General features: G+C 38.5%; 1 protein-coding gene across 1 annotated transcript in view; it reads right to left on the reverse strand.

Annotated features, from left to right (window-relative positions):
* Positions 1-513: 513 nt before the first annotated feature.
* The window catches only part of Cds (CDP-diacylglycerol synthase), a 156,078-nt gene continuing 136,554 nt past the window's right edge, over positions 514-20,037 (reverse strand). Inside the window, exons 5-9 of the mRNA XM_068378614.1 lie at positions 13,602-13,961; positions 10,317-10,469; positions 9,467-9,598; positions 8,287-8,421; positions 514-2,369 (exon numbers count right to left, since the gene is read on the reverse strand). Coding sequence (XP_068234715.1) covers positions 2,283-2,369; positions 8,287-8,421; positions 9,467-9,598; positions 10,317-10,469; positions 13,602-13,961 — 867 coding nt within the window. The 3' untranslated portion in view covers positions 514-2,282. The remainder of the gene's footprint in view (positions 2,370-8,286; positions 8,422-9,466; positions 9,599-10,316; positions 10,470-13,601; positions 13,962-20,037) is intronic.

Raw genomic sequence — 20,037 nt, forward strand, 5'->3', positions numbered from 1 at the left:
TCATTAATGTTATTGAGGATATGCACATCTATTTGTACAGAGAAAAATAATCTGATAAAAAATGGCAAATACAGTGCATGTACTGTATATGACCATCTACTGATTTTAGAGTATACCACTTGATAATATTTCCTAATTTTAATAGGAAACTTCCTGTGAATGTCTGTACTTTGTTTGTGATAACATAAATACTACTACACTTGGTTTTTACTCTTAGTTACAGAATACTTTACTACTGTATTTACCATCACTTGCATATGCATGTTTATAGCCTACCTTAGTTTTCTGTAAAGAACAGTATGTTATAAGCTTATATTTTGTATTACAGTAATTGGTAGTATGAATCTTTTTGCGCTCTTAATAATAATAATAATAATAATAATAATAAAAAAATCTTTTTCCAAGACATGCCCTAATGAAACAGGAGTACGCTTAATATTCTACTGGGTCTTTCATGCCATCAAATGTAGTATGTCAAGAAAGTTAAAATACTGTATATAAAATGTATAGAAGTAAATATAAAATTGATGTTGAACTTTGAAAGCCTGACAAAAGTATGCTATGGCAATAAGTAAATAAAATTTATAATTATAGAAAACATAAAACCAACTCAACTTCATATTTTGTCTAAAAGTAATGTAAAATATATTTGTGAATTCTCCAAGGGATAGAGAATGGAGCTGCTGTTGAATAGTTTGACAACAGAGCTGGGGTTTAATATCAAAGGGACAAACATTTGGTGTTTGTCCATACAGCTGTGTATAAACAAAATAAATATATATATATAAATTATTGCAATCTTGCCATAATATCATGTAATATAAATCTACCCTGAAAAGAAAATATCAGCTTAATGTCACTCTTTCACTTCTAAAAAGAGGAGACACGCAAGAAAATAAAGACAACCAATTATTATAAGGATAATTGCCCTGTAGAGTATCAAAATACTAAGAGAACATGAAACTATAACTACATAATCGGTGCTTACACTGTGTAACAAAAACCAATTAATTTGATGTCGGATAGCAGTGATAAATAATTTCCCAATGTGTTTTGAGAGGGGGAAAAAAAAACATACCCGTGAGGCAATAAATGTTTCAAAAATATGACAAAGTACAACACCGAAGGCTTGGTGGACCTTTATGAAATAAATTGGGCAATTTTTTTACTACTGATTATAGTAAAACAATTTTTGTTATTTCTAATATATGATAGGAAATAAGAATTTAGTATTCATCTTTTGAAGACTTTGGAAAATTATTTCAGTTTACTGTAGTAGTTTTCCTCTTCCAAGGATATGAATTTTTATTCAACATATGGTTGGTAATAAAACCTATTCCATAGAGTTGGCAAATTGGTAATGAGTAAATAATTCTATAGTATCATCTGTAGCGTGGAGTATAAAAAAATCAAATTTGTTTCTTCTCAATGAAAATAGACTATTGGGCCTTTTATGAGTTTTAACCCAATTTTTACAATACTCGCTTAAAAAAATATGGAATTTTTTTTCTATTTTTAAAGATTTACGGCAGGCAGTGTTATTATTGAATTATTTTGGGCCAAGTATATATTACTCAAGATGTCCGTGAAATAAAAAATTAAACGTCATCGGTATAAAAATATCAAATAGATGGTAAAATACGTGTCTTTCAACATAATACTATCAATTAAGAATGAGGATCACATTATAATTAGGAGTTCAAAAATAAAAATTAACAGTTTCAGATTTCCCCAATGAATGGGACATAGCAACCATCACCATCAAGATGTTGCAGGTACTCCTATGTTTTCGATAGCATTCCTAATGATTGCGGCAACTAAATACAGGTTACATGAAAGGTAACTGCAATACAGTGTAAGCATTTTGTAAATATCAACCTATACACACACACACACATTCTTCACTATCAAATATAGCTTCATAAATGAAACTAAATTATTTCATTCTTCCTACAGAAAAAGAACATACAAAAAAAATATTATATGTGGTGTTTAAACAAATTCCCTCGTTTGTACCTCAACAAAATTTAAATTTAGAATTTAAGTATAATTTAGCAACTATTTCATTTCAATGTAATGAAGAGAAAATAAAGGATATCTTAAATCTAAACAAGAAACTTGCTCTGCTTTTAAGATTGTTCTATGAAATCTCGTACATTCTATACTGTACTGTACCTTCTCGAATCTAACAGATTCTTCCTTCAAAAGACCTCCGTAGCTGGTCCACACTTTCTACCACACAATAAAAAGCTATACTAGGTATTGTTCACACTGAGAATGATTTATGGTTGCAAGATACCACGAGCAATAAGGGAGTCCTGGAGCATATTGTACAACTGAAGCTGCTGCTCGGGTTTCAACATGTACACCTGGAATGTAGAGTACTGCATCATCAAACTAAAATTATAAGTTCCATTCAATACAAAACAATTTCATAAATATTTATACACTTATCAAATGTTCAACATGAAATAAAATCAGTACACTGATTATTTTAGAATAGATTGGACTGCAATTAGTAACAATATCCACAAAATCCTCTGAAGAGAACTACATTTTCCATCATCTGATTATAAATGCAAGTTCCTAGGTACTGTCATTGTTGAAAAATTTCAAAAATTAAATTTTTTTTTTCTAGTTATACAAACATTGGTCCTTTGATATAGGAAATGTCTTTGGCCGAGTTGGAACAGTCTTTGAATTTGTTAACGACAGGTGGTACAAGCGGGAGTAGCCAGCCCACCTTTCAATGAGATCCTTCACATTTGAATTTTGTCTCAGGACTGAGAGGGGTAATTGAGGTAAGACGTTCAACTTTAAAGGCCTCAGGCTTGTATAGCTAGGAAAAATAAAAATGATAGTACATTTAAAATTTATTTGTTCCGAATACAAACCTTTTGGCCTTTAAAAGAGGGAGACAAAGAAATCCTCTTAGAATCAAGCTGGTTGGTTCTTTTTCTTTTTTAAAATATGCCAGTCTCCCTGGTCCCTTATAGGAGTGGGGAGATGACGCTAGCAACCTCACATTAGCCCTACATAGGGATGAGTATGCTGATAAGGCCTGGCAAGTAGTTGGTTATGTATCAGGTTACTCAATCAACGAAGGAATTTTTTTCCATGAAGGGGAAATGCATTTTGGAATTAAATATCTGACATATGATGAGACCAAATGGTTTGGTATTCATTTTGAAAGGGAGGATTTAGGAGAACTAGTGCTCAGAAATTTTGATGACAAGCATCAATGTCAGACCCAGCGTGTATGAACGCGTCATCGCTAAGTGAAGAGAAGTAAAGAATTAGAAGAGCCAGTCATTCAACCTTTCATCCAGACTTACTGTACATCGAACACGTTAGCATACACAAGATGCTTTTTATCCCATTTGTGAGCTGGGCTGTGTGAGTTGCAACCACATAGCCAAGAACAAAAGTGTTGAAGGATTTGTGGGTTTATTCCATTAAATAGAAGGCAGTAAAGATTGTTTGGTCCTTCCAAACTTCTAACCTTCATAACCTCACCAACTGCAAAACTCTTTCAAAAGGGTAATCTGGAACTAATACTCAAGACTTTGTGAGCTCTATTCAGAGTTAGCACTTTTACCCCCATCAATTGTCAAAATGTATGCTCTTTAGATTATCTGATAATACAAAGTAAAAGATCGTTTCTTGGTTTGGCCAATGCTAAGGAAGAGTCATTGATGCTCAGACCCGAGATGTAGAGTCCTCTTTAAATAGCACTGCAGAGCCCTCATGGACTACAAAAGCATCTCCTCTAGAGTACCACCCAATGAGTCAATGTAGCGAAAGGGATGGAGGAGGTCTTGAACCTGCAGTTGAATACTAACAGGCTCTGGGTTTGGCCAGAAATTCAGCCACAAAACTAAAGAGGGCTGCCTAACCTTCAACAGGAGTTATTACATAATTGAGTCCATGCAACTAACAGTGCAACTCTTCGCCGATGCAAAGGCAGACAAAAAGTCTTGAGAGTCAGATCTCTGTCTAACCATCTTCTCAAAGGCTCATACAGGGTATAGGTAAGAGACTTAAGAACAAATGTTACATCCCACTCTGGAGGGATGAGGTCCCAGGATGGAAACCACTACTCAAAGCTACTCACTTATAATAGACAACTCCTATGAGGAGGAGAGGATAATGCCCTTCAATCTTAAGGCTGAGCAATAGACTTACACACCTTCAACTGAGAAGCACTTCTCCAAACAAAGATAGACGAGGAAGATCATAATTTGCACTTAGATGCTCCAACTGAAGAAGTACCCTTTCTCTGACACCAATTGCAGAAAATAGTCCACTTTCCCTGGTTGACAGCAGTGGACGACCATTGCATGTTCCCAGATATCTCCTGTGCAATTCCTTCTGCAAAGAATTTTGCAGGGAGGAAATATTGGCCGAGATGTGCATCTGCTTTGTCAACTAGCAAAGAGGAAGGGAAACTGTGCCTCCTTGTCTTTATTGCCCTAAGCTACTACTGTGGTGTTATCGCTCATTAATACCACTGAGTGCCTCATTAAATGTTCTTGGAATGCTTGCAGTACTATAAACTCCAGAATGTTGATGTGCATACTCTTTTCTTGTGCTGACAACACACCTCATGCAAATAAGTTGCCTCCTTCAACACATCTGAAAACAGATACATGTCCGGAGGAGGCAGGTAATTCAATGACACTCCCTTGGTGAGACTTACTTTGCCCATCCACCATGTAAGATCAGCCGGTACCTTATGTCCCACCGGAACAGATTGGATCTGGAGATCCCTGGAGGGCAATCAGTGACCCTTCAAACACAAGTGAATAGATCTCTGCCCGTGAGAAACAACCTTCAATGAGGAAAGGTTGCCGAGAAGAGTTTGGTTTCATTAAGCTGGAAGTACTGCTTCAGACAGAAATGGTTGCGTTACCTATCTGAGCGTGCTGATAAGATCCTCTGACAGAAGGACCCTCCATTCTACCGTGTCTATCAGCATGTCCTGGTACTTTAACCTCTCCTTGAGTGTGAGATTTTATTTTTCCAAATTTATTGTGATCCTGCATCAACTACCTCACGTAGGAGGCCAATCATTGAGATACATCTTAGAATGGGCTCAAGCTAACACCAGCGTGAACACCTTGGGAACAGTGCACAGTCCAAAACACATGGTATAAGGATAAGGGTCTCAATAGCAAATAATCAAAAGCTTCAATAGCAATTTTGAAATATTTGTTGTACACTGATTTTAAATTATTACGGTTCAGTTTGTAGCACATCCAAAGTTGCTGATAATCCATTTCATATTCTATTATTTTACTGAACTGTAATGTATTGAGAAACACTACTCTCTCTTTCTACTATGTTGAACCTTTGAGTTGTTGTTGTTGTCTTCCCCGCCATCCACAAACTGTGACGCCAGCAGAAGCATGGGTCTGCTTACTTGTATTTGATATACCAGAATAAAGTACGTGAATTACCAACCTGTCTTCTTGGGACCTAAGTACTAAAGGGACGAGGATGCAACAGTGGCGACGAGGATGGGATTAATAGAGGCAATTTTGGAAGCTCCAACCCCTCAGTCTGTCCAGTCTTTGAAATCATTTTTGGGGTTATGCACTTACTACAATAGGTTTGTACCTCAGTTCAGTTCTATTTTATGTCCTTTATATAATTTGACACAAAAGAATGTTGAGTTTCATTGGTCAGCAGTTCATGAAGAAGCTTTTCAGAGTATTAAGGAAGCCTTGGGTAGAGCTGATATTTTGGATAATTTTAACCCCAATGCTACCATGATTTTAGAAGTTGATGCTAGCCCTGAAGGAGTGGGAGCTGTTCTTAAACAAGAATATAAGGGTAAAATTTCCACCATTTCGTTCAAAAGTAGAAAATTAGCTAATGCTGAGTGTAATTATTCTCAAATTGATAGAGAGGCTTTATCCATTATTTTTGGAGTCGAGAAGTTTTCTGATTTCCTTTTGGGTAGGAAGTTCGTTATTAGGACGGACCATAAACCCTTGACTCATCTATTTAACAATAGTAAGAGTATTCCACAATTATCTAATGCTCGTATTCAAAGGTGGGCTTTATTCCTATCAGGTTTTGATTTTAAAATTGAGCACATTAAGGGAGTGCATAATACAGTGGCAGATGCTCTTAGTAGGCTACCATTATGTAGAGATGACACTGATTTTCATGTACCAGGAGAATATGTAAATTTGATTAATATTTTGGATAAGAATTCTTTTGATGTTACAATGGTAAAAGAATGTATAAAAAGAGACACTGTTTTATGCAGAGTAAGAGATTATGTAAGGAGGGGGTTCCCCAAGGAAAATGTGATGGAAAATTGTATGTTACCATTCTATAAATTGAGAAATGATCTTTCTTTGCATGATAATGTATTACTGTATAGGAATCATATTTTGGTTCCTGAAATGTTGAGAAAGCGTGTTATGGAAATGCTTCATGAGGGCCACAAGGGTATTGTTGCCATGAAAGCCGAAGCAAGGTCTTTTGTATATTGGCCTAATATGGACCAAGATTTGGAACAAATAACTTCTAACTGTGCATTATGTATAACAAATATCAAACATAAGGCCATTTCACCTTTATCTTGGCCGTCAGTAGATAGACCTTGGTCCCGCTTGCATGTAGATTATTGTGGGCCCATTGACAACATGCAATATTTGATTATTATTGATTCCTTTTCTAAATCTATTGATGTCTATGCTTGTAAGAATATAACTTCAGAGGATACCATACAATGTTTAAGGTCGTGTTTTGCTAATTATGGTATTCCTGACACAATTGTATCTGATAACGCAACTTGTTTTATGGCTAGGGAGACTAAGAATTTCTTTCAGAAAAATGGTGTTAGACATTGTTCAGGAGCACCAAATAATCCAAGTATAAATGGGCTTGCAGAACGGGCTGTCCGAATATTCAAAACTAATTTCAAAAAGTTTGATTGTAAATTGCCTGTAAAAACCAGAATGACAAAATTTTTGTATACCTATAGACGTACAGTACAGTCTTCTACTGGCTGCTCCCCAGCTGAATTATTATTTGGAAGGAAATTTAAGGGTCCACTAGATGTTATAATGCCTGAACAAGGAGATGAGTTTTACGTTCATGAGTCTAAATTCAGAGTTGGTGATGCAGTATATGCCAGGAATTTTGGTAAAGGACCAGAATGGGTATAAGCTAAGATTATCAAAGTTCTGGGTGAAAGGAATTATTTAGTTTCTGTAGATGTTAATGGTATTTTGACTTGGAAGCGTCACCTATCACAGTTATTTGAGAGAAAAATGTATAATACTAGAGTAACTGATGAATCATCACTATTAAAAGATACAATGATTCCTTCTGTTCCTGTAGTTTCTTCTCCCAATAATGTACAAGGATTAGAAGAAACAAATAACCCTATTCAGAACTCAAGTAGGATTTGTAATCCCAATGTAGAAGTAGGATCAGAGAACAGTAATTGTGATACTGGTGCCATTGTAAGAAAATCTACCAGAGTAAGTAAAAAACCTAGGAGACTCATTGAACAAATTTAATTTTTTTTTGTGTGTTAACCTAAGGGGGGAGGAGTGTAATGTATTGAGAAACACTACTCTCTCATTCTACTATGTTGAACCTTTGAGTTGTTGTTGTTGTCTTCCCCGCCATCCACGAACTGTGACGCCAGCAGAAGCATGGGTCTGCTTACTTGTATTTGATATACCAGAATAAAGTACGTAAATTACCAACCTGTCTTCTTGGGACCTAAGTACTAAAGGGACGAGGATGCAACATGAACAAGATCCCAATTTTTTTTTTAGATTAACTTCCGTCTAATTTGCTCTGCAGACTAATAGTAGGATCCAGGATATCATGGGAAAAGGTGAAAACCTGATGGGAGCTCGGGCAGAAAGAACACAGGCCAGAAATTGTGAGAAGCCCTTTTAAACTCTTAATCCCATGTGGGGAAAAGCCAATGTAAAGACATTTAAGATGATGATGATGGTGAATTTTTGCCCCATTATTTTATTACACATTCTCATAGATACAGTTGCTTTTGCAGCACTCAATCCACATTACCTTTCTAGTTCTTTCTGGAAAATCATGCAACTTTTCCAGACTTTCCCTTGTTCAAAGAGGCATGACCAAGTCTCTCATCTCATAACAAATCATACTTGCCCCTTTTGACCTGATTTACAACCTTCACATTCTATGATATGATGAAGTCGGAAACAAACAAATGTATGTCTGAGAATAATATTTCAAATAATTAATAGTGCACAGTATATATATCACTCCTACCTTTTGAAGCAGTTTCTGAGGAGAGGTTTCAGAAACGAAAGAAATGATGTAAACATTTACAAATGTTGCCATTAAAAATTGGCAGTCAAAGCGATCCATAACTCCACCGTGACCTGGGATCACATCTCCAAAGTCCTGTAAGAAATAAAAAAAAATTAACTACTGTCTTACGATAAAAATTTCTGTTAGATAAGAAAATTTTTTGTTTCTAAAATGCTGGTAATTTTGGTGCATATCAAATGTTGGTTAATTGTAAACAAAACTATAACTAGAATAGTATAAAAATCTTACTGTACTTCAATACAGAATGTTTAATAACATCATCAATGTAAGCAAAATAAGTTTCTGGTAATAGTTTTCACTGGTCTCCACAATTTTGAAAGTTATAGAAGACGAGGCTGAGTATTAACCCTTTTACCCCCAATTGACGCACTGGTACATCCTTGCAAAAAACTGCTATTTACATTTTATTTTCATATTTTTGATAACTTTTTGAGAAACTTCAGGCATTTTCCAAAAGAATGAGACCAACCTGACCTTTCTATGACAAAAATTAAGGCTGTTAGAGCAATTTAAAAAACATATTGCAATATGTGCTTGAAAAAAAAAAATGCCTGGGGGTTAAGGGTTGGAAAGTTCCAAATAGCCTTGGGGTAAAAGGGTTAAGCACCCATTGGCAAGTCCTCCTAGTCTTAGCTTGGATAGAGAAGGGTGCCGAGTATTGATCATATGTTTGGTCTTTCAGACTTTGTGCAACTATGCAAGGACTTATCCCTTATCGCTGACACTCATAAGTGATCTACAGGTAATTTTGTTAAAGTATCTATACATACAATTCATACTTGAATAAGCTATACCATAATGAAAGATGCTTGATTCTTTTGGATCAGATGAATGTACATAATCTATATTACATGGTATAAATTATTATGTTATGTACATTAAAAGCAAATCAATTTCTAAAGTAAATATAGAACTTATCATACAGAGAAAACTGTATTCCAATACTTAACATTTAACTGATTTAGCAAGAAATAAGCCAAATCTTATGTTGTCCTTTTATTGTAGTGTACTTATAAAACCTGTTTTAATCCTATCTTGCCAAATTCAATGGTTCCCTTAAAGTGTCTTATATTACCCCTTAAAGTTTTACCTTATTAATTGAAAATGTTAAACTTACCTTCACTTTAAAGGCTCGCTTGAAACCACTTGCGAAGAATCCTCCAAAAGGTCCAATAACACTGCTGAAGACTGAAAGCGCTATCGAATGCAGCACGAATGGATACATGGTTATCGTTTTCTTCCACCCGAGCTGTAAAAAGTATATAAAGTATACTACTGCTGTTAAAGTGACATCTATTGGAAAGTACAGAATTGTAATTTTACATTATACATTAGTGTTGCTATTTAAGAACGTAAATTCAATATGGAAACGATAGATGTTTTTTTTACTGTTAGATGATATAATATTGCTTTATTACATTATTTATCTTATCTTTGTTACTTTCAGTTGGATTTGTGTTTGTTATCTCCAAAAGTTTTGTAAGTTGAATGTTTGCAAGTAGGTGACCTTATGTATTCTCCAGTTTTTTAAGCAGAGCAAGTCAAATTCAATAGTAATTCTACCATCAATAAGAAAGACAGCCTCATTATATATACATATACCAAGGCACTTTCCCCAATTTTGTGGGGTAGCCAACACCAAATAAATGAAAAAAAGGGGACCTTTCCTCTCTATGTTCCTCCCAGCCTGACAAGGTACTCAACCGAGTTCATCTGGTACTGGTAGGGTGCCACAGCGCACCCTCCCCCGTTATCCACCACAGATGAAGCTTCATAACGCTGAATCCCCTACTGCTGCTACCTCCGCGGTCATCCAAGGCGACCGGAGGAAGCAGCAGGGCCTACCGGAACTGCGTCACAATCGCTCGCCATTCATTCCTATTTCTAGCACGCTATCTTGCCTCTCTTACATCTATCCTCCTATCATTCAAATACTTACAATAATGTCAGAGCTTTATTAAACTTACCAAAGCAAGGATATTGCCCAAAGTTTCAGGCAAACTGTACTCCTGTGGTCTGAAGATTGGAGATGGATCACATGAGAAATTAAAGATCCCATCAGCCTCACTGTATTCCACTGGGCAAACGAAGAATGGATACTGGCACATCAGATGGGAGAGCTGAAAAGATTAATTAAGTTTTAAAATGTCCTTTCCACTAAATCATCTAGTTTAAATCAGACATGATACAACTTTACAATATCAGTCTACTTTAAAGTTAGCTGTTAAGAATCTTCATTTTCTTAATATAGGCTACTTAGTTTATTTGCACAAAAAACTTCCATTAAATTGATCAAGCTAGAATACCATATGCCATATCAAACTGGTCAAATATTGATTAACACAATTTGTTTACGACAGACAATTCATATATTAAATACTTTTCTTCACTCATTAGGAACGTAATTAAATGCACATCTCACAATTATTATGTGTAGACATAACTAGTCTTAATCTTTTATCATTCCTTCATCACCTTCACTTGATAAAACGTAGTTCTATGTTTTTTTTAAATTTCGGAATCCTACGTTTTCTTCTTCCCCTCCATTATCCCTACATAAAGGGGTCAGTTGCCTGATGCACCCTCTCCAATGCCTTTGATAACACCAAACCTCTTCTCTCCATATCATCCTTCATCTTATCTTGCGATCTAATTCCCTGCCTCTCTCTTGATCTTTACTCCCTAATAGGCTCCTCCCAAGAATCCTATGTCATCATCATCATCTCCTCCTACACCTATTGACGCAAAGGGCCTCGGTTAGATTTCGCCAGTCGTCTCTAACTTAAGCTTTTAAATCAATACTTCTCCATTCACCATCTCCTACTTCACACTTCATAGTCCTCAGCCATGTAGTCCTATGTACTATCACTCAATTAACTCTTTATTATTACTTGAAGAGAAGAATTCGTGTATATAGTACATATCGTTTTCTTTCCCTCCACTACAACAAACAAACCAGATTTTTCAATGCATTATTTCCCCCAATAATAAATATATCAATACTATACAAGCCTTGAGATAAAAAGTAAACTTGAACATTATTTTTCCATATGTCAAGATTACTTGGTTTTAATTCCTTTAACAGAGATTTAAGAAAAAAAATCTCCCTTTATCTCAGTAACATCAAAGAGCTAACATTAATAAATTGTATAGAATAGCTAAAATGATTTTCGTATTTCAGATACAAACCTGAAAAAAACAGCAACTATAAGTGTTAATCAATGGAGGAAGATTAAACTGGCATGGATATGTGATGAGATTGAATGAAGTAGAAAAAAAAAAGTAGCTGATATAAAGATAGCATATCAAAGACCTACAGGAAGCCCCAGGAAAACACGGAAAATGGGGACAGATAAAGAGCTACATTTGATAGGTATGTATGCATTGTGAGTATACGACATAAGAGAGTACAGAGCTTCATCATAAGTTAATCCCATTAACCGTGAGTTTCTTTCTATCTTTATTCCTTTGTTAGTTTAACTAAAAAATGTCAACATAAGTAGGCTGACACATGATATCATTGCTCTTAGGCCAAAAGTCATGAGACTGACAGGGATTTTTTCACGGCCGAGATCGCCAGAGGGTTAGGGGACAAACTATAGCACAAAATCATTCACATTAGTGAAAATGTTTTCATTTTCTTCTTTTTTCCTATTTCTAATATCCTCCTTACTTTATTATAACCATTACTGTTACGTCAAGATATCTGATTTTTGAAGCTGAACTGAGGGGTTTGTGTTTACTGTTAAAATTTAAAACTCATTAGAGTTCATAATTCATAATTCATCGTTTATAATACTTCCACCATTACAAAATCCAGCCACATCGAGAAGGAAGAAGTCTACATTAGAGCTAAGTGATCAAACGGCCTTTTTTTATATATTTTATCTGAGAGCACATCCTAAACTGATTAACAGAACTTGGTCAATTTTCCCATGGATGTTTCTCTAAAGCTGAACAGCACCCCTGCTCTCTTCTGTTATTCTCTTCAAACGCAATCATTGGACCAGTTCTATTTTTATAATTAGCAAAGTTGAAAACGTTAACAGTTCTGGCAAAAATTCCTTAACTGATTTATTTCCAAAACTTGTCTATCACATTTTGCATTTCAACAATAGTAATAACCACTTTACACAAATAACAGCAAAGGTGTCCCAAGAGGACATATAATTTTCTTAAACATCTGAATCACAGATAGGCCTCAGAGTACAGAAATTTCTGCCAATTTATACACATCTAAAAGCAAGTCCTTTGTAAAAATTCAAACCACATGTATACTTCATTAATTTTCATTCTTCCTAAACAGCAACACCTTTCAACTATACATACAAACTTTCTATTCTATTTACTTAGCACTGCTTAGGTGTCTCTCCTTCCACCACTTTTCCATCCTCTCAAACATTATCAACTTTAATTCATCCCAAATGACCAAAACATTTCTAAATTCACTGACAAACTTTTTACTTACACACCAACCTTTTTACTATGTCAATACCACATACAGAATCTCTACCACTTGGGCTTTTCAATCATCTGTATTCTAATTCCACTATGCAGGCAATTCATCACTAAAAAATCAACTTTCTTTATATCCCTGATATTCAATAAATATTTTCCCTTTCCACAATATTAATGGCATTGGTAAAAATTATAAGACTTGTTATCTGTATGAACAGATGCTCTCTCCAGACAGTTTGTTTCATTGTGGCAAAGAAAATAAGCACCTTGCCTTCATGTCATATGGTAACCATTAAAGAAATCTAACAGAAGACTATTGCAAATAAAATTTGTAGTCTATCTAAAATAGCATCAATTAAAAGCAAAGTAACAATAATGACACTTAGAGATGAAGCACTCAAGAGACTAGTGTTAAATATGCAGTTTTTAAATATCTGGGATAGGTTTTTAAAACTACATTACAGTGAAAACTGATAGGTTTTAAAGACAACTACAATGAAAACTGATAGGTTTTTAAGACTATTAAAATGAAAACTGATAGGTTTTAAGACTATTAAATGAAAAGTGATAGGTTTTTAAGACTATATTAAAATGAAAACTGATAGGTTTGAAGACTATTAAATGAAAAGTCATAGGTTTTTAAGACTATATTAAAATGAAAACTGATAGGTTTTTAAGATTATATAAAATGAAAACCGATAGGTTTTTAAGACCAATTACAATGAAACCTGATAAAAATATAAAACAGAAATGCACATATCTGTTACAAGAATAGAATAATTAAATTCTCTTACCATCATGCCCATGATGAGTGTGGAGATTCCGCCGCCAATGAATCCTTCCCAAGTCTTCTTTGGACTTAGCTGAATCAGTGGGGTTTTGCCAAAGAAGAAGCCAAACATGTAAGCCATCACATCGTTAATAACAATCATCGACACAGGGACGATGAACCAGATCATACCATGGAAGATGTTGATGATAATGAGGTAGCTCTGGGTAACTACAATGAGGAGGGCGACGTGCGTCCAGGCAAACAACGAAAACTGGCGCATGTAATATTTCTTCTTGAGGGAAAGTACAAACCACACAAAGCCTATGATGTACATAAAGAAGGAAGTGAAGCGGTGGTAAGCAATCAGCCATCTCATTATGTCCTGCGGGAAACAATTAGAGTTAGGATTTTATATATAAGGCATTTCATATCAACCTAATTTTTCATCATTGTAAGCAGTCAGAATGAATACAAGCGACGCTCGTTACATAATCGACTAATAAAAGAATGGTCGCTTACACAATCTTAAATTTTCCCTTCCAAAATATTTAATATTCCCCTTAATCACTTATATAATGTTATATATTTTAAATTCTTAAGATTGACAATACAATACTGATCAGTACAAGTATGCCGTATAATTAACACAATCACTGTTACCAACATCTATTTAGGAATGTTGATAAAGTTCATGTTATGTTATTAATTCCTGAATTTCTTATTCATTTGGGCTGAAGTAAATTCAAGCCAATTATATGTACATAAGTAGAGTACTACAACAACATTAAATGTAGCCATTTCTAGTCCACTGCAGGACAAAGGCCTCAGTCATGTCCTTAGTCATGTCTGGAGATTGGCAATTTTCATCCCTACTCTGACCACTGTAGATTGGTGATGGTCGGAGACTTTAGTCTAATCACTCATAGCAAACCAACTTAGTATGGGTGGCCCTGAATAATACAGCTTTGTTGAACATGGCGATACACAAATACTTTCACCATATTAAGGTAACTCCCACTCAGAAAGGGTACTATGTGTTAACAAATGAAGCCGAACGTTAAACAATCAGGTATATTAGATAAAACTCCTTCAAATCCAACTACTATATGTCAAAAGTGACGTTCTTTCAGTTATCAAAATGTTATTTTCCTTAGTAAAATAAATTTTTGAATATACTTACCCGATGATCATATAGCTGTCAGCTCTGCTGCCCGACAGAAAAAACCTACGGGCGGAATACGCCAGCGATCGCTATACAGGTGGGGGTGTACATCAACAGCGCCATCTGTCAAGTAGGTACTCAAGTACTCGATGTCAACAAAGAACCAATTTTCTCCTCTGTCCACTGGGTCTCTATTGGGGAGGAAGGGTGGGTACTTTAATTTATGATCATCGGGTAAGTATATTCAAAAATTTATTTTACTAAGGAAAATAACATTTTTCAATATTAAACTTACCCGATGATCATATAGCTGATTCACACCCAGGGGGGTGGGTAGAGACCAGCATTACATGTTGACATTATTATGAGCTAAGTATTCCGTATTTCATTTTAGCAGTTATTCAAAATAACAAGCATAAAATAAATAAGTACCTGGTAAGGAAGACGACTTGAACAATTACTCTGCCTTTTTAAGTACGTCTTCCTTACTGAGCCTCGCGATCCTCATAGGATGCTGAGCGACTCCTAGGAGCTGAAGTATGAAGGGTTGCAACCCATACTAAAGGTCCTCATCAAAACCTCTAATCTAGGCGCTTCTCAAGAAATGATTTTGACCACCCGCCAAATCAAGTAGGATGCGAAAGGCTTCTTAGCCTTCCGGACAACCCAAAAATATTTCAAGAGAAAGATTAAAAAGGTTCTGGAATTAGGGAATTGTAGTGGTGGAGCCCCCACCACTACTGCACTCGTTGCTACGAATGGTCCCAGAGTGTAGCAGTTCTCGTAAAGAGACTGGACATTCTTAAGATAAAAGACGCGAACACTGATTTGCTTTTCCAATAGGTTGCGTCGAATATACTTTGCAGAGATCTATTTTGTTTAAAGGCCACGGAAATTGTGACAGCTCTAACTTCGTGTGTCCTTACCTTCAGCCAAGCTTGGTCTTCCTCATTCAGAAGGGAATGAGCTTCTCGTATTAACAGTCTGATAAAATAGGATAAAGAATTCTCTGACATAGACAAAGATGGATTCTTAACTGAACACCATAAAGCTTCAGACGGGCCTCGTAAAGGTTTATAAAATAGAACTTAAGAGCTCTTACAAGACATAATACTCTTTCTAGTTCATTTCCAACCATACGATAAGTTTGGAATATCGAACGATATTGGTCAAGGCCGAGAAGGCAGCTCGTGTTTGGCTAGAAAACCAAGTTGTAGAACATGTAGCCGTTTCGAATGAGAATCCGATGTTCTTGCTGAAGGCATGAATCTCACTGACTCTTTTAGCTGTGGTTAAGCATATCAGGAAAAGAGTCTTAAAGGTGAGATCTTTCAGGGAGGCTGATTGAAGTGGTTCGAACCTGTCTGACATAAGGAATCTTAGAACCACGTCTAAATTCCAACCAGGTGTAACCAAAGGACGCTCCTTCGTGGTCTCAAAAGACTTAAGGAGGTCCTGTAGATCTTTATTGTTGGAAAGATCTAAGCCTCTGTGACGGAAGACTGATGCCAACATGCTTCTGTAACCCTTGATAGTGGGAGCTGAAAGAGATCGTTCTTTCCTCAGATATAAGAGGAAGTCAGCTATTTGAGTTACAGAGGTACTGGTCGAGGATACGGATACTGACTTGCACCAGTTTCGGAAGATTTCCCACTTCGATTGGTAGACTCTAAGGGTGGATGTTCTCCTTGCTCTAGCAATCGCTCTGGTTGCCTCCTTCGAAAAACCTCTAGTTCTCGAGAGTCTTTCGATATTCTGAAGGCAGTCAGACGAAGAGCGTGGAGGCCTTGGAGTACCTTCTTTACGCGTGGCAGACGTAGCAGGTCCACCCTTAGGGGAAGTGTTCTGGGAACGTCTACTAGCCATCGAAGTACCTCGGTGAGTTATTCTCTCGCGGGCCAGAGGGAAGCAACTAGCGTCAACTTTGTCCCTTCGTGAGAGGCGAACTTCTGCAGTACCTTGTTGACAATCTAGAACGGAGGGAATGCATATAGATCTAGATGTGACCAATCTAGTAGAAAGGCATCTATATGAACTACTGCTGGGTCCGGGATAGGTGAGCAAAGTATTGGGAGCCTCTTGGTCATCGAGGTTGCGAAGAGATCTATGGTTGGCTGGCCCCAGGTGGCCCAAAGTCTCTTGCATACATCCTTGTGGAGGGTCCAATATGTTGGAATTATTTGTCCCTTCCTACTGAGACAATCTGCTATGACATTCAAGTTGCCTTGGATGAACCTCGTTACTAGTGAACAGTCTAGACCTGTTGAACAGGAGAGGAGGTCTCTTGCAAACTCGTACCATGTCAGAGAGTAGGTCCCTCCTTGCTTGGAGATGTACGTCAAAGCAGGGTGTTGACCGTGTTCACCTCCACCACTTTGCCTTGAAGGAGAGACCTGAAGCTTTTCCAGGTCAGACGTACTGCCAGAAGCTTCTTGCAGTTGAAATGCATTGTCCTTTGACTCGAGTTCCATAATCCCGAGCATTCCCTACCGCCTAATGTCACACCCCAGCCTACGTCCGATGCGTCCGAGAAGAGAACGTGGTTGGGAGTCTGAACAGTCAGGGGAAGACCCTTTCAAAGGTTGATAAAGTCCTTTCACCAAGTCAGACCAGACTTTATCTTTCCGGAAACCGGGATCGAGACCGCTTCTAGCGTCTTGTCCTTTTCCAGTGAAAAGCTAGATGATACAGAAGAGGACGGAGGTGTAGTCTTCCAAGTGACACAAATTGAACCACGGATGACAGTGTCCTAACCAGACTCATCCACAGCCTGACAGGGCAGTGTTCCTTCTTCAGCATCTCCTGGATGGATAGCAGGGCTGGGGGTTGATCGTCTTGTTCAGCAATGTCCTCATCAGAGGGTTCCTCATCCGAAACTGATGAGGAAACAGCAACGGAGTGGGCAACGTCTGACTCGCTGAATCCGGTCGCACTAGTGGATGCGTGACGGAGCCGGACACAAGATCATGGTACTGCTGCACAGTCTGTGAACTGTCAACCATGGGGACGCGAGGAAGTACAGCGTCAACCCGAAACTGTCTAGACTGTCTGGGTTGTGCAGTCAACCCCCTACAGGGTTGCTGAGGTTGCCGCACTGCGTCACAACAAGTCACCTCTGCTGGTTGTTGAACGTCTTCCTAGTGACACACTGAACGTCCACAACCACCTCCGAGAGTCGCTTAACGTCAACGTGCGACTGGCAACCCACACTGGGTCGCACCGGTGGAGGAACCATCTCAACTGGCGGACGTGAGTAGGATACCTCAGCGTCAACAGGGCGTACAACCAACCGGTAGGAAGGTTGTTGGCTAGAAGGTTCTCCTCCGTAAAAAATCCTCTAACAAGGACACAAGCTTGGACTGCATGTCTTGCAACAAAGCCCATTAGGGTCTATGGGAGCAGGTGTGGCAACAGACGGGGTTAGCGACTGAAGCGGAACCATTTACCATCCCTGGAAGCCTTGTTATGCTTTAATTAAAGTCCATAGGAGGCTAAGCAGCTTAAGGCTCCTCTCCAAATGACAGAGTCCTCAAAGGAATATCAGAAGGAGGGAGAACAGCACTTTCTCATCTACAGGAACCATGTCCGAGAAAAGCTAGGTTATCTCAGTGAGGGTCTCACTGGTGCAAAAGCAGCAGACCAGAAGGCAACGTTATGTAACTGCTTGACAGTCTGTGAACTGTCAAAAACTGAACTGTCAACCACAACAGGTGCGTGAGGACATACAGCACTGGTGCATTAGTAGCAGACCAGAAGGCAACTTCATGTAACTGCTTGACAGTCTGTGAGCTGGCAACAACCAAAGCTGTGTGGGGAAGCCTCAACTCCTGACTGACTAGTCTGCTGCGGGCGAGTGGCGGTAACCACAGTGGGTTGCGGAGGCTGACACACCGTGTCAAAACACGGCAGCTTGTGGTAGCTCACGCACGGCAACGGAGTGCTCCGTGTGTCTGTGGGAGTCAGCATGCGTCTGGCAGGGTCGACAGCGCATGGGTGGAGGAGCTCTCACAACAAGAGTGTGGGAGCAGGCAGCCATGCTGGGCGCACAACCGTGGCAGGTTGTAGGCAAACGGGTGCATCGTCAACCTTCTCCGCAGTCGGAGTGTGGGAGCAGGCAACAACCAAAGCGGAGTGGTGGTGCGTGGTGGGGACTGCCGTGGGTTGCGGAAACTAACGCATCGCGTCAAAACACGGCAGCTAGACTCCACCTTCCCACTGCTGATGCGGTAGCTCACGCATGTTAACGGAGGGAGCCGCACGTCGGCTAACGTTAACATGCGTTTGGCAGGGTCGATTGCGCATCGGAGGTGGAGCTCTCCGCAGCCGGAGTGTGGGAGCAGGCAGCCTCAGCGTGAGCTGGGCGCACAACAGTGGCAGGTTGTAGGCTAACGAGAGCAGTGTCAACCTTCTCCGCACGAAACTCCTGCATAACCGCAGCTAACTGAGTCTGCAGTAAAGACCACTTAGGGTCTACAAAAAACGGCAACAGACGGAGCTACTGTCCGTTGTGACTGAGGGTCTAAAACAGCTGGTGCGGCAACAGACGGAGTTACTGCCTGTTGCGGTACCACCTTGCCTCTCTTGGGAGGTGTGCAGTCGTCGGATGACTGCAGCGAGTCCGAACTGACCCAGTGGCTACACTTAGGCCGTTGGACTTGCGCGGAAGGGACCGACTTGCACTTAAAAGCTGCAAGATTTGGTCCATGGTTTCTTACGAGAAACCTCTTCCGCAGACGAGGAATAAATGGGCTCTCTCGTCTTTGTGTGGGTGGGGCGATCTCACGTCGGCAAACGTGTGTAGATACGCCCGAAACCACGGAGGGAAAAACGTCTGTTCGTCGATCAAGGCCTGTGGAACCCATAAGTCGTTCGACATTACTTCTCCCCTGGGCTTGGGAGCTTGTAAGAGGTCCCGGACTAGGTGAACAACTGGCACGAACAGACGAACCCTCGGACGCAACACTGTAACACTTTGCGCATATCACTTTATCACTTTTGATTTTCTGTTTGCACTTATTTCACTGAAATCGAAACTTTAACTGATTTCTACCTGAAACACGCAATCCTATCCTTCATTAAAAGGTAGTAATTGCGAAAACAGTTTTACAATGCAACAGAAAAACATAAATAAAGATAAAGAATTCAGTGGCTGGAAAAGAGACTAAACACTAGATCAAATAAACTACGTTTACAATCTCTCACCGCATAAAGCCTGGGAACAAGAATAAAACCCTAGAAACGTTTTACCTTCTTCCCCTACAGCGACTAGGGAGAAGAGTAAAAAAAAAAAAAAAAA

This window comes from Palaemon carinicauda, chromosome 8 (genome assembly GCF_036898095.1).
Source record: "Palaemon carinicauda isolate YSFRI2023 chromosome 8, ASM3689809v2, whole genome shotgun sequence".
Classification (NCBI taxonomy): Eukaryota; Metazoa; Arthropoda; class Malacostraca; order Decapoda; family Palaemonidae; genus Palaemon; species Palaemon carinicauda.